General features: G+C 41.2%; 1 protein-coding gene across 2 annotated transcripts in view; it reads right to left on the bottom strand.

Moving 5' to 3' along the window:
* ADNP (activity dependent neuroprotector homeobox) overlaps positions 1-11,629 on the bottom strand; it is a 34,595-nt gene extending 22,966 nt beyond the window's left edge. Inside the window, exon 1 of one of the 2 annotated variants that reach the window (XM_066387502.1) lies at positions 10,992-11,629. Coding sequence is in view for 1 of the 2 variants with exons in the window: in XM_066387501.1 (XP_066243598.1) it covers positions 8,889-8,982 (94 nt within the window). In the remaining variant the exon portion in view is untranslated. Of the gene's footprint in view, positions 1-8,888; positions 9,008-10,991 lie in introns of those variants that run through there. The other variant, XM_066387501.1, reaches the window with a different exon arrangement.
* Positions 11,630-13,514: the final 1,885 nt, after the last annotated feature.

Genomic DNA, 13,514 nt, shown 5'->3' with positions numbered 1-13,514 from the left:
GTATAAACAAAATGTGGTATTATCCATATAATGGAATATGATTCAGCCATTAAAAGGAATGAAGTACTGATACACGCTCCAACATAATGAACCCTGAAAACATTATGCCCAGTCACTCACAAAAGTCCACTTACGATATGATTCCATTTACATGAAATGTCCAGAAAAGACAAATCTATAGAGAGAAGATTAAGGCTTTCTAGGGGTTGGGAATTCAGAAGGGAAAATAGAGGGTGGCTGCTATTGAGTACTGGGTTCCTCGTGGGGTGATCAGATATTCTGTGATTCTGGTGATAACTGCACAACTCTGGATATACTAAAAAAATTGTACATGTTTTCTTTTAAAAGAAACGATCTATGTATTTCAGCATTTATACATGCAAAGAAACCAATGTTGCTTGAAAATTTTGTATATTTTTAAGAACTGTATTTTCCAATAAGGTAGACACTAGCCACAAATGGCTATTAAGCTTAAAATGTGGTTAGGCTGAACTAACCTGAAATAAGCTTAAAAATTATTTTATTTATATTGTAGTAAAATATACATAACAAAAATGGTTGATAGTAAATTTTATAAGTGTACATGTCAGTGGTATTAAATAATCATAATATTGTATTATCACTACCATCATCCATCGCCAGAACTCCTTTTATCTTGTACACTGAAACCCTATACCCACTGAACAATAACTCCCTCCCCCTCTGCATCTAGCAAACACCATTCTACTTTGTCTCTGTGATTCTGACTACTCTAAGTACTTCATATAAATGGAATCATAAAGTATGTCTTTTTTGTGACTGGCTTATTTTACACCAGAGTTTATCCATATTATAGCATATGCCAGAATTTCCTTCCTTTTCAAAGCTCAATAATACTACACATATACATTTTGTCTCTTCTTTCATCTGCTGACACCTGGGTTGCTTCCACCTTTTACTGAGAATGATACTACTATGCACATGGCTGTACAAGTATCTCCTCCAGGTCCTGTTGTCCTATCACATAATTCTCTGCAGTTCTTCCATAGCAGTTCTATCTTTACATTCCACCAACACTACAGAAGGATTCCAATTTCTCCCCATCTTCATCAACACTTGGTTTATCTTTTAATAGTAACCATCTTAATGAGGGTAAGGTATTGCACTGTAGTTTTGATTGGCATTTCTCTAATGATCAGGATGCTGAACTTCTTTTCATATGCTTATTGGCCAGTGTGTACCTTTTTTGCAGAAGTATCTATTTGAGTGCTTTGCTCATGAGATATGCTTTTAAGTATAAAACATATTCAGAATATCCAAGGGTTAGTATAAAATATGCCAAATATAAATGCCTTTACAAAAATATTGATGTTAAAAAGAAAAATACTTTGGGTTAAAATACAATTAAAATTAATTTTACTTTTTATTCTTTTAAATGGAAACATAGATGAACTTTCAAAGACATGCTAAACAAAAGAAGCTAGTCACAAAAGAATAAATACTGTATGATTATACTCCTATGAGATATTAAGAGTAGTGAAATTTATAGAGACAGAAAATAGAAGGGTAGCTGCCAAAAGCTGGGGGAGGGGAGAAGGGGGATTACTTTAATTCTCAGTTTCAGTTTTCCAAGCAAAAAACATTCTAGAGATGGATGATGGTAATGGCTGCGCAAGTGTACTTAATGTCATAGAACTAACATTTAAAAGTGGTTGAAATAATATTACGTAGTTTATAATTAAAAATAAATTTTAAAGAACTTAATGTGGCTACTGGAAAATTTAAGGCAACAGTAGTGAATATGGAAGCAGATAAGATATCAGCAAGGTAGTCTGGGATCAAAATTAGAGATAATTGATGGGTCTCTTTGCCAAAACTATGACTATTAAGAATCTGTTTAGATTCCTTTGAACAGGACAGATCTTCTAGAACAGTGTTTTTTAACTGCTGGTCAGCACACGGTGCCAGTCCTGTCTGAGTTAACTACCCTGATGTTGCATGAAAATTGTGGTTAACTATTTTGTGGACAGGCTGTTGAAAAACACTGCTCTAGACCAAGTGTTGGATTCAACAGAAACTTTAAAGGCCTTTATAAATTTCCTAATCATTTTGGACAATATTAAATGAGTGACTCTATGTAATATATTAACGGTCCCCAAACTTTAGTAGTTAAGGAGGGCAGAAACAGTGGAATGTAGTAAGTCCTCACTTAAAGTCATCCTTGAGGTTCTTGGAGCTGCAGTGACATAACATACAATGAAAACAATTTAACCATAGGTTAATTGATATAAACAAGAGTTAAGTTCCTAAGACATTGACATCTCTTCAAAAACCATGCTGAACATGCTGAGCCTGACCAGGCAGTGGAGTGGATAGAGCATCAGACTGGGAAAGCATCACATGCAAAAGGTCACTCAAACTGCTGTAGCCCCCACCCCTTTCAAGGGACGTACAAGAAAGCAATCAATGAACAACTAAGGAGCTGCAACAAAGAACTGATGTTTCTCATCTCTCTCCCTTCCTGTCTGTCCCTATCTGTCCCTCTCTCTGTCACATACAAAAACAAAACAAAAATTATCTGAGAATCTGCTATATATCACTTTGTCACTGTCAAAGGCTCCAATTAGCTCTGCCTTAAATAACATATTTAAGTCAGCTGGGTTACTTTAACGAAAAGTTCAACTATTTTTTAGTTTTGCAAAACTGAAATGATTTTAGAGTATACAGCAGTGCAGAAAAAGGACCCACCCTATTCCAAGGGTAAAGCCTATAGCCTACTTCAAAACGTCTGCTTTTCAATAAGACTATATTGTTTTTATGGACAAAAATTTAGCTGGCCTATCAGTCACATGTAAAAATTTTTACATAACTAAACTTCTGGAACAAGTAGTAAGGTGACAAGCACAGTATAGCTATACTCTGCCAGGAAAGATAGTATGATACAGTGACTAAGAATACAGCCCTAGACTTGAACAGTCACTTACTATCTTTGTGAACCTAAAACTGTCAACCTCTGGAGGTCTGTTTCTTTATAGTATAACCAGAAAGGCACTACAGTTTAAATCTCAGAAGGATGAAATGAGATGCCAGTTAATGCTGAAAAGCAATTATCACTATTACCTTAAACCAGACCAGATAGTGGAATCATCAGTTTGTTCTCATATACCTTATAATGTGCATTCAAGCTTATACATTCAGTAGTATTTTTATACATTTATGTGAACCATTCATGGCAGCACAAGCATATTCTTAACTTTACAAGTTCTGTGGCACTTAAACTGTTTCTGCAATAGAACGTTTGCAAATACCCAAAATAAACATATGTGACTTAGTTACGTAGAAACATACAAGTATGATCTAGATTTTGCAATTTAAAAAAATGTGAGTCACTCTTAAGACTTTCAGACTAAAAGACTAGTGGAAAATATTATTTTATTTCTGCTTATCCTGTTCCTTAAGAGATTTCAGACAAGAATCCTGGGTACAAGCAACAGAGTTTCTAGAACATCAATGGACCCAAAAGTTTTCAGGCTGTACTTCTGAATGTGCTGAGAGACCAAAAGATATAAATACAAATGGAGGGGAAGACAATGCCTGAGGGACAAGATGAAAGCTGAGCAACTGCAACAGGAGGTGTGGCCCCTACCTAATCAATTTTATATATTAGAGTTCTATACACAAAGTTTATCTGAAAGGGAAAATGATGCCTCACTGCTTAATAAGAAAAAAAGACTGAGAATATTTCCAACATCCCAATCTAGCTTTAGAAAGTGTGTGTGTGTGTGTGTGTGTGGGGGGCATTTCTCAATTTACTACTTTAGTCATTTCCAGCAAAGCAGGACACAGTATAGGAACTGATTCTACCAGTTTGCTGTCTACATTAAGAACTCCACAGGCTTAGAGTAGCTCAATGTCAGTACAGGTGGAAAACCTGGCTTCAGAGAAATGTGAAAAAAGGAAACCAATTCACAAGCAGGCCTAAGAGGACATCCAGATATGTCCTCTGGAATCCTTCCAGAAGCATGCGGCTGGTCTTTGCATCTAAATGGCATAAGACAAAAGTAGGTTATTTTCAACCCCTTAAAAAAAATTTCCACTCTCAATCGAAACTACTCAGAAATATTTTCCCATAACAATGGGAAATGTAGTTTTCTCACCATTCTTGGAAAATAAAATATAAATCATCAAGTTTTTCTATCTCCTAGTTTCAAGGGTTAGCCAAAGCATTCCCTGTAGTAAAAGCATTATTGTTATAGCAGGTTTTGAATTTAATGGTCAACCCCTACATTTTCTGCAGAGAAGTTTTATTTTTAAGTTCAACTTGATCATGACCTGCGATTCTGAGCACTTCTTGCATTAGGACACTCCAAGTTCAATTCATCTTCCACAAGAGCAAGAATTTTAACTGTTGACTTAAACTGACAGTTCCAATTTAAAATTTTAATACATTCTGCCCTAGTTCCACTAGATAGAAGTTTCTTCAGATAGATACATCAGGTTTCAAAAGACACTCATACCAGTTCTCAACTGCTGCCAGCTTTTGCCAGAAAAGGAAAGCTTTACAGATTTTCAAGGGAAGCACGTTTCCGTGAGCTCTTAAATGGCGTATAAAGGGTTCAGAAAAAGACAGAAATGGCAGAAGGGCAAAAGCCAGCAATTATCTGTCTAAGCAAAAATAACTGATCACAGGGAAGAAGGAACAAGACTGCCCTAAACCAAAATATTGGGAAAAAGCAACAGGACCATAACCAAAGCTTCTTTTTTAATCATACACAGGTAACTTCAAACCAACCACTACCATCACAATTTGCATCTATACTGTCCTGGTGGGGTTGTGGCTAAGTTCTTTAACTGTGAAGCCCAATTGGGATCATTGGGTGCTAGCTGACACAGAAGCACAGAACATCACTATGAAGCTATGAAGCACTCACTTGAACACTCATTAACCAAACAGCTCACAGGAGCATTATAAAAGCCTGTGTTCCAAGCACAGGCCTGGGAACCATTCAGACATTCTGAGGCTCACTTTATCATTGTACATGGTAGTGCCTTGATTTCCCTACTTGTGAAACAAGGACAGTCCTGAGAGAATTGAGAATGGTTTATAAAGTACTTGGAAGATAAAATAGGCAAACTATCAATATTACTTTAGAATACCATAAAGACCAGCAAGAGGGCCTCTACACTTAAAACAGCTTGTCCTTATTAAAGGCATCAACTAAATCATATGAGAAATGTCACATAAACAGAAATAACCTAAAGTTAAGCAACTCAATTACAAATCTACCTATCTTTACTGAAAAAGGATATGGGCTGGTCAAACAACATCTGAGTCTTACAGATGATGTGCATGTTTTTGAGTTAAATCTTAAACTGCAATGTACACTCAGTGTCGTCTTCCCTTAGTAACCTTACCAAAAATCTTTCATGCTCTCCTTTATTTCTGAACACAGCTGAAATTCTTAAGACTTTAGGATTTCTTTAGCTGCTGTCTTGGAAGTATGCTACCGATCAATAAAAGAAAGCCTATACACCTCAAAGAACTCCTAAAAGGCAGAGGACAGTGAATACATAAATGGAGATGAGGGAACACATTAACAGAAATAGTGTTAAGAATTTTACATTTTACACTGATTAGAATAAAAATGTAAACTCCCATCTGACTGGTGGTGGCACAGTGGATAGAGCATCGACCTGGGATGCTGAGGCCCCACATTCAAAACCCTGAGGTCATCTGCTTGAGCAAGAAGTCACTGGCTGGGCTGGAGCCCCCAGATCAAGGCACAAATGATAAGCAATCAAGGAACAACGAAGAACAACTAAAGTGACACAACTACGAGTTAATGCTTCTCAACCCTCTCCCTTCCTGTCTCTCACACACACAAAAAGTACACTCCCAATTAAAACTGGCACTTTAAATAGTTTGCTCCCATTTTATCTGTGACTTCATACACATACAGCTCCTTATAACCAGGTTGATATATGTATCCCAATTTGAGAAGCCTGATAACATGTGAGGGAAACCTTCTTCCAGTGAAACAGAATATGATTCTCATTTAAGCAGACCCCTAAGCTGACATATCAAAGATAGGTCATGACCAAAACACAAGTATAAGGAACACTAAGACAATGAAAGACTGAGGGAGCACCACCATCCTTCCTATCACTTTCTAATTAATAAGGTTAGGAAAACAAACAATAAAAAACCATGAAGTCATGATGGAACCATGGCCATTCATGCTGGGCAAAACATGGATGACTTCTCTTAAGTGGTATCTCAACAATCAAGGTGGTAAGTGCCAATGTATAACAAGAAACAGCTAGCTTTTACATTTAAAATATCGACTCAGTTACGTGGGCTTTTTAGTTCTTAAGTTTCAAATGCCAAGTCTCCAAACTAGTAACATAAAATATATAACTGACAGCGGTGCACATCAGCAAAATATGGCATTTGCTCCAGATTTAATACAAGCTCTTACAAAACTAAAAGAGGAAAAACTAAGTTTATGTGATGCTAATAAAATGTCAAGCTCTGTTAATTTAACAATTAAAATTTACATAGGGGAGCAATATTTTTCTTAATCTTCATGCCTTTTTAGGCAAGTAAATCAAAGTTAAAACTCTCATGGAAAGTATTTTACCTTCTGGAAGACATAACTAGGTTTATGACATTCTCTTAAAGTGAAAGTCCTTTGGAAGTTGAAGTTTTAACAAGTAGCTTACTACACAGTAATACCAGGCGCATCTTTATGTAAACTACAAATTAGCTTCTAATCTTATAAAATAAAAATTCCATTTTTTGTACTTTCACATCATTTTTAAAGTTTATTTCATTAAGACTTAAACAAGTTATCTTAAAAAAAATCTACAATGTCTAGTTCTGATGTTTTCTCTGCACTTACATTTTAAACTCTAAAACAGCAAACTATTTTATGTGCCTATACACACACCACACACGTATTAATGGAATTAATCTGCCAATATCTATTACAATTTATGCAATTCTGTTATGTATGTTTCTCAAAAGAAAAAAATGCACTTAAATTATGAAGGTTCTTTTATCTTTTCTCTATTATTCCTACTTGCTTTTATAACCAGCTTCCTTATTAAACTGTAATTTTCAATTAAGTGTGCTGCCAGAATGTGTACATCTTAAATGTACCAAACATACTGCTGTATATAAATTTTCTAAATACTAAAAATTATTTTAATAATTTTTCACAATTTATAAGCATTTATAATGAAAGAAGTTAACTCATAGGGTGCCTTATATAATTATGCTTTTAGTAATCAAATATAAGTAAGAAATAAATGTATGCGTGTATGTTATAATGAAAATCAAAAGTCAAAAGAACTTTAATAGTCAATCTAACTATTGCTAGATTAACTTGATAAAACCCTATTTATTGGTTGGTTATTTGGTAGCAAGTACACATTCATGGAAAGGCCTGTTTGAATCAGAGAATCTTTACAAAGCTTTTAGAAGCTTAGCAACTCTCAACATTCAGTTATCAAAATAAAGAGTAATTGAGAACTTACTTAACACTTAATCTGTCCAATATGGTGATGTTTTATTTCAATATAAATAGTTTTAGTACTTTTCCTGTACTCTGGTTTTAAGGAAGAGAAAAATTTAGGTAAAACAGATTAACAGTGGGTATGTCTAAAAGCAGTGACTTCCAGATAGGTAGGCGAAGAGGGATCTTGAGAGATTCATAACCCAATTACCTATTCTTTCTAGAGACTGTAAGAACCCAAATCAAAGATTTAGTTTGTTTAATGTATAGCAATCTAAATTTTCAACCAGGGAAAAGATAAAGAAGGAATTTCTACTTAAAGTGCAATTAAACAGGATACCCATAACCCACCTTCCTCTAGTTAATTGAGGCTTTTTACAATACTTTAAAGAATCCTCACAATTTACCTAAATTCCAGCCTAGTTGTCATCTTTTTATTTTTTTTGAGTGTAAAAACCAGGAAACTTTGCTTGAAAACCACAGAATACACGCTTTCCTAAGAGCTCACAGCAACTTTTCCTATAGGGAAAAATGACTGTTACCACTAAGGACATCTGTAACTTATGTATAATTTGCTAAATCAAAAGAATCTTCAAAACCTCCATCTCAAACATACCCTCAAATAAAAAATTGTCTTTAAATTCCTAATTTAAAACTCATATAACTTATATATCAAAGACCAAGTACAGGTCAAAACTGTTATGTTTAACAAATACTAAACAATATTTAAAACTTATAAATAATATCTACTTAAATATCTGATTCTTGTAATTACTGAATAATTGTAAAAGCAAGATAGGTAAGTCTAATGGAATACTTGAACCAAACTGTCCCCACTTCACTCACCAAAATGTTACTTGGTAGCAAATGTCCAATGAAAGTCTCCCTTAAGAACCAAGTGGTTACTTGTGTATAAAATAACATACCCATTCATCTTCCCATAAATTTATCTTGGGGAATCTATAGGAAAATACTTGTAACAAAATCCTAAAAGTATCCTTGAGTTATCAACAATAATCACTGTCACTCTTTGGTACCAAGTACTTACATGTTAATGCAAAAGCCTGTTCTGATCAGAGAATCTAAGTTTCTTAGAAGCTTAACAACTCTTGAGATTAGGTCATCAAAATAGCATAATTGAGAACTTAACATATTAATGTACAAGAGTGCAAAATGCAAATGCTTAAACAGTATTAACAACTTAAAATTTTTCTCTTAAATGAGTCATTTCTCTGTTCAGAGCCCATGACTACAACCAGCTCTAACCAGTTCCTTGAGGAATGTAGCTAGGCTGAAATTTTGGAAGTGTTGGCTTTGGTGGTGACCAAGGAGGAAGAAGTCTTTGGCTTTCCTGTTGCTGCAGTTCCGACCCTCCAAAATGAATATACCCACCGGTGTGAACTGATAATGTGGTCCAAAGAGCAAAGCAGGAACAAGGCCACATCCTCAAAATGGTAGTACAGGGCATAACCACTAGGCCACACATCAGTTCAGTACAAAAAGTACAACCCTGTGCATCATGGTGCAAAAGCTGGGGCCTAGGTTTCGCATTGTGCATCTCACACCTATGGAAATAATAAGGTAAAATCTATAGAAATCAACACACCCTAAGGTGGCTGTCCTAAGAGGTGTCAACATTTTTGCAAAGGTGGTTGGCTACTAAGATAATGAATAGCAATTACAATTCCAAAGTTGGAAAAAACCAAAATTTTACAATCAACTGTCCAGCTTCATAATGAACTCAACACGGGCTTGATGTTTACCAACAAGGCTTTGCAAATCGCGACTCTCATCTACATGCTTATGAAAATGACTGCCCCACTAACATCTACCATCCCTCAAGAGTAAGATTAACTCTAAAATAGAGTTGGAAAGATTTGGGCCATGAAGAAGCGAGGTAATCAGCAATACCCCAACACACGTAAGCTTTTCCCTTTACCATCTGACCTTGGAAAGACATGTTGACACATTCAAAGTACAAGGTGGAAGAATTCCAGAGAAGAGGGAATCTGGGTACCAAGGATGTGCCAGGGCGATCCATCAAGAACAAAAGTAGATTGTTTGAGGGTCAATATTTTTGAAAAGTAAAATGACAGAACTTCTAATATGCAGGGTGCATTCTTTAAAAGATATAAAATCACTGCTCTTGACTCACTTAATCTTTCGCCATGTTGCTGTCAGCTCACCAAGTGCAGTGTGTCTTGCTGGGCCCATTTTCCCATGGTCTGTAGAAGGCGCTGTGACACACATCCTGTTCTAGCTCTGGGGCCCTTCCCCCCTCTGCAGCCTTACCCAGTGCAGGGAATGCGCCCCCTACTGACTCCAACACTCATCGCCTTTAGCCGACTTGGCTGCGGTGCATTTTGGGTGGGGGCTGGTATTTTCTTCATGGCCATAAACCAGAAGCAACAATGCAGATTTATAAAGCTATATCAGGCACCCCAGGAGATTTTTTTTCCATTTCGAAGGTTCAAGGCACTGGCACGAGTTGCATCAGGAATATAGAAATGGGGTGTGTAGGGATGGACAACGTTAAGATGGCAAACAGGAAACAGTTTGGTTCTTTTTTCCCTCCTAAGCCTTTGTCTGAGAAATGGGGTTATGGCAAGAACTATCCAGAGGAATTGGTGGATGCAAGAACATCAAGAAGACTTAGTGTGGGTGTGTGTGTAGCTAAAAAGGACATTAGATACTCGCGCCCGATCTTGAGAAGAAGAGGAAGAGAAGCAATCGCGCCTTTTCCAGCAGATAGGCATCCAGGTTGGGGGCGGGGAAGGGAAGTCAGGCAGGCAGGCAGCCCAGAGGAAAGAAGAGGTGAAAAAAAGGTGCTCTAAGAACTACTCCCCATTCATTGCATTAAAAAAAAAAAATCTATTTGCAGCTTTAGACTTCCATTCTCTACCATCGTACAGCAAAGTTGGGGCTCCGAATGGTTCTAAGAGCTCGTGCTGAGCAGGCTCTGCGACTGAGTGAGGAGGGTGGCGGTGGAGTCCGTGGTCAGGACAGGAGGGGAGCGGGCCCGGCGGGGAGGAAGGGCTGCACGGGAGAGGCAGACTTTTACTCCGTGCCCCGCGCGCTCCCCGCCCCCCGTCTGCTCCCCCTCCCCAACGAGGGTGGGGAGCCCGGGCAGGAGGCTCGTCCCCGGCTCTGGGGGTGTGCGCGGGGGCTCGCGGAGCGGGGGAGCGGGCGAGGGCCGAGCGCCCGGGCCGGGAGCCGCTCGGTCCGCGCTGGGGGCGGGGTGGAGGAAGCTGCCCCGAGCGGCGGCCGGCCTCCGCGGCTCCCGAGGCGGGGGCCGGGGCCGGGCTGCAGGGGGAAGCGCCTAGCCCCCGGGCGGAGCCGGGCGGCCGTCGGCCCGGGAGCGGGCGAAGGGGCGCGTGCGGCTGGGGGGCCGGCGGTCTACACAACAATGCGCCCCGGCGCCGGCTCGGCGGGAGCCGCGCGGACCGAGGGTCGGGCGCGGGGCCGGGCCGGGCCGCGGGGCCGCGCGCGGCTTACCTTGACTCGGCCTCGAGGCGCGCGCGGGGCCGGCGTGCTCTGGGGCCGGGCGGTAGCAGCGACGGGCGGATGGCGGCGGCACGGCGGTGGCCGCGGCGAGGGCGCGCCCGGGGCCTCGTCGCGTTCCGGCTCGGTGGTCTCGGCGGACTCCGGCTCGCGCCGCGGCCGCGGCTGCTGCCGGGGGGCGCGGCGGGCGCAGCAGAGCGGCGGGCGGCGCGAGCGGCTCCCTCCAGTCCCCGCGCGGGCGGCGGCGGCGGCAGCGTCGTCGAGCGGTGCAGACAAAGGAGGGGCGGAGGGAGGAGACGGAGGGTGTGGGAGAGGCCGCTTCACCGGCGCGGGCAGGCGAGCGGCGGCGGCCGCGCTCCTCTCGCTCCTCAGCTGCGGGGACCGAGAGAGGGAGCTGTGCCTGAGGAGACGCCAGAATCCCCCTTAGCGCTGCCCGCGGGAGGGGGAGGGGGGCACAAGATGGCGGCGGCCGAGGGGGGGGCGGGAGTTCAGCTCATGGATCTCGGCGGGCGGCGGAGGGGAGACCGGACTGGCGGAGGCTGCGGCGGCAACGGGCGGGGGAGGGGGCTGATCCCGCGTCTCCCCTCAGCAGACAATACAAGCGCCTCAGAGCGAGTCCCCGAACCTGCCCTAGCCAAAATGGCGGCTGAGAAAGAGCGGAAGTGACGTAATGCTCATTAGCATAAGAGGACTCATTGTCCAGTTAAGTGGGGGGGGGGCGAAGTACCCCTTACCCACATGTGCCCCAGGGACAACGCTGCTACTCCCTTTTATGTTTGCTCCTAACTTTTTCTGTGGGAGGGTGGCACCAGCACCCTCCCACCCTAAGGGAAATTATATAATCCCCACTGAAGGGGAGTTCTCGCGAGAACCGGTATTTGCCATTGACCCACTAGGAGGCGCCGCGGATAATGGCCGCAGTGCGCTTCCAGGGCCCGTGTGCATGGCGGGCGCCTTCCAGTGGCCGCAGCGCCGGCGGCGGAGGCACAAGCAGAAGGCCGCAGTACCTCCTGCACTCAGTCAGGTGGCCGTGCTGGGGATCCCTACGCAGGCCCAGCTGGGCCTGGACTACATCTGGAGGGAGGGGGCGTGTGGGCAGACTGGCGGCTCCACGTGCTGAGAGGCCGCGCTCTCACTGGCTGGGGTAGCAGCGGGAAGGGCAGGCACACCTGGCCGGTTGTGCCTTAGGCCTTCAGCCTTAAATGAGGTGTGAGGGCCTCGTGCTTCACACACCCGCTTCAGATGAGACACAACCATGGATGATGCCTCCTTCCTGGTGGAGTGAGTTATGCAGTGGACAGGGGCTGTTTTACAAAGGCTAGCTATTGCCCTTGGATTTGACATTCTTCCAAGGCAGTGAGGACTCTTCTCTTTGGCCTGAAGAAAACAAATGGGATCCCTCGAGTTTTGAGTCCACTGGACTGGTGAAGCCTAAGGATGAGAAATGTGTTTCCAATGGACCTCAAGATCCTTAAAAACTAAACTCTTGATTGTAGTTTCAGGGACAGTCACTTTTAGTGCTCCTACAATCTGACAGCATAAAGAGACCGCACACAGACAGTTTACCTTTGTAAATTTGGGTCAACCCCAACTAACACGTTATCTCTCAACATTTTTGAGCCCAGCTTTAATAGCAGAATGCATCTGAGGGTATATCATTGGCCACACATACTGAAAAGTAGTAAATGTCAATTGTGATGGATTAACCAAGCCTTTTCTTAAAATGTATTCTGTAAATACACTTAGGTTTTGCTGTTACTCTAAATTTCAAGGTAACAGGTTCAAACAATACTTAACATCCCAAAAGAATCTTACCTTAATTGAGAACAGTACAAATTGCGGTTACATGCAGCTAAATGTAACCTTCAGTTAGAAGATTTTAACAAGGTGTTTCATCCAACAGAATTTCATTAATTTCTGAAATTGATAAAATACATCCTTTAAAGGCCAAATCAGTATTTTAGAGGAATACCATAGCTAGAAAAAGCAAAAGAAAAAGGGGGTGGGAGGTGCAAATCATTCAGTTTCGAGACAAAGATGACTCAATTACATGTTGCAAAAGACAGGCAAAAGCTAATATGAAATAAGCAAAATAATTTTATCTTAAGTTTAGCTTTCCTTAGATATACTTAGACTTCACACAGTGATAATACAAAGGGAGAACATCTGGATTTCATCCTTGGCCTCATTTACAAAGTAAAGAGGGATGCTGGATTCATATGTAAATGATTTTAGTGTTTAAGTCACTGTGTTTATTACAAAAATGCATCTAAATAGTCCAGATTCTTTTCTAAATAACTTCCAAATGATGAAAGTCTTCACTGCACAATATTTTCTCTACCGTCAACTCCAATAGTGGTACTGTTGTAATGACAATAAGAACTGAAAAGATTAAAATGCAAAAGGTCTCTACTCTAGAGCAGGTCTGAGAAGGCAAAACTTCTAGTGGGTTCTCTGAGGTAGTTACTTCATCTCTGCCCCTGAAAATGAAAACTGAATTTTGGGTTTAGATAAAAA

The sequence above is a fragment of the Saccopteryx leptura genome, chromosome 5, assembly GCF_036850995.1.
Source record: "Saccopteryx leptura isolate mSacLep1 chromosome 5, mSacLep1_pri_phased_curated, whole genome shotgun sequence".
NCBI lineage: Eukaryota > Metazoa > Chordata > Mammalia > Chiroptera > Emballonuridae > Saccopteryx > Saccopteryx leptura.
The sequence above is the reverse complement of the archived record's forward strand: the minus strand, read 5'-3'. Positions and strand labels throughout refer to the sequence as shown.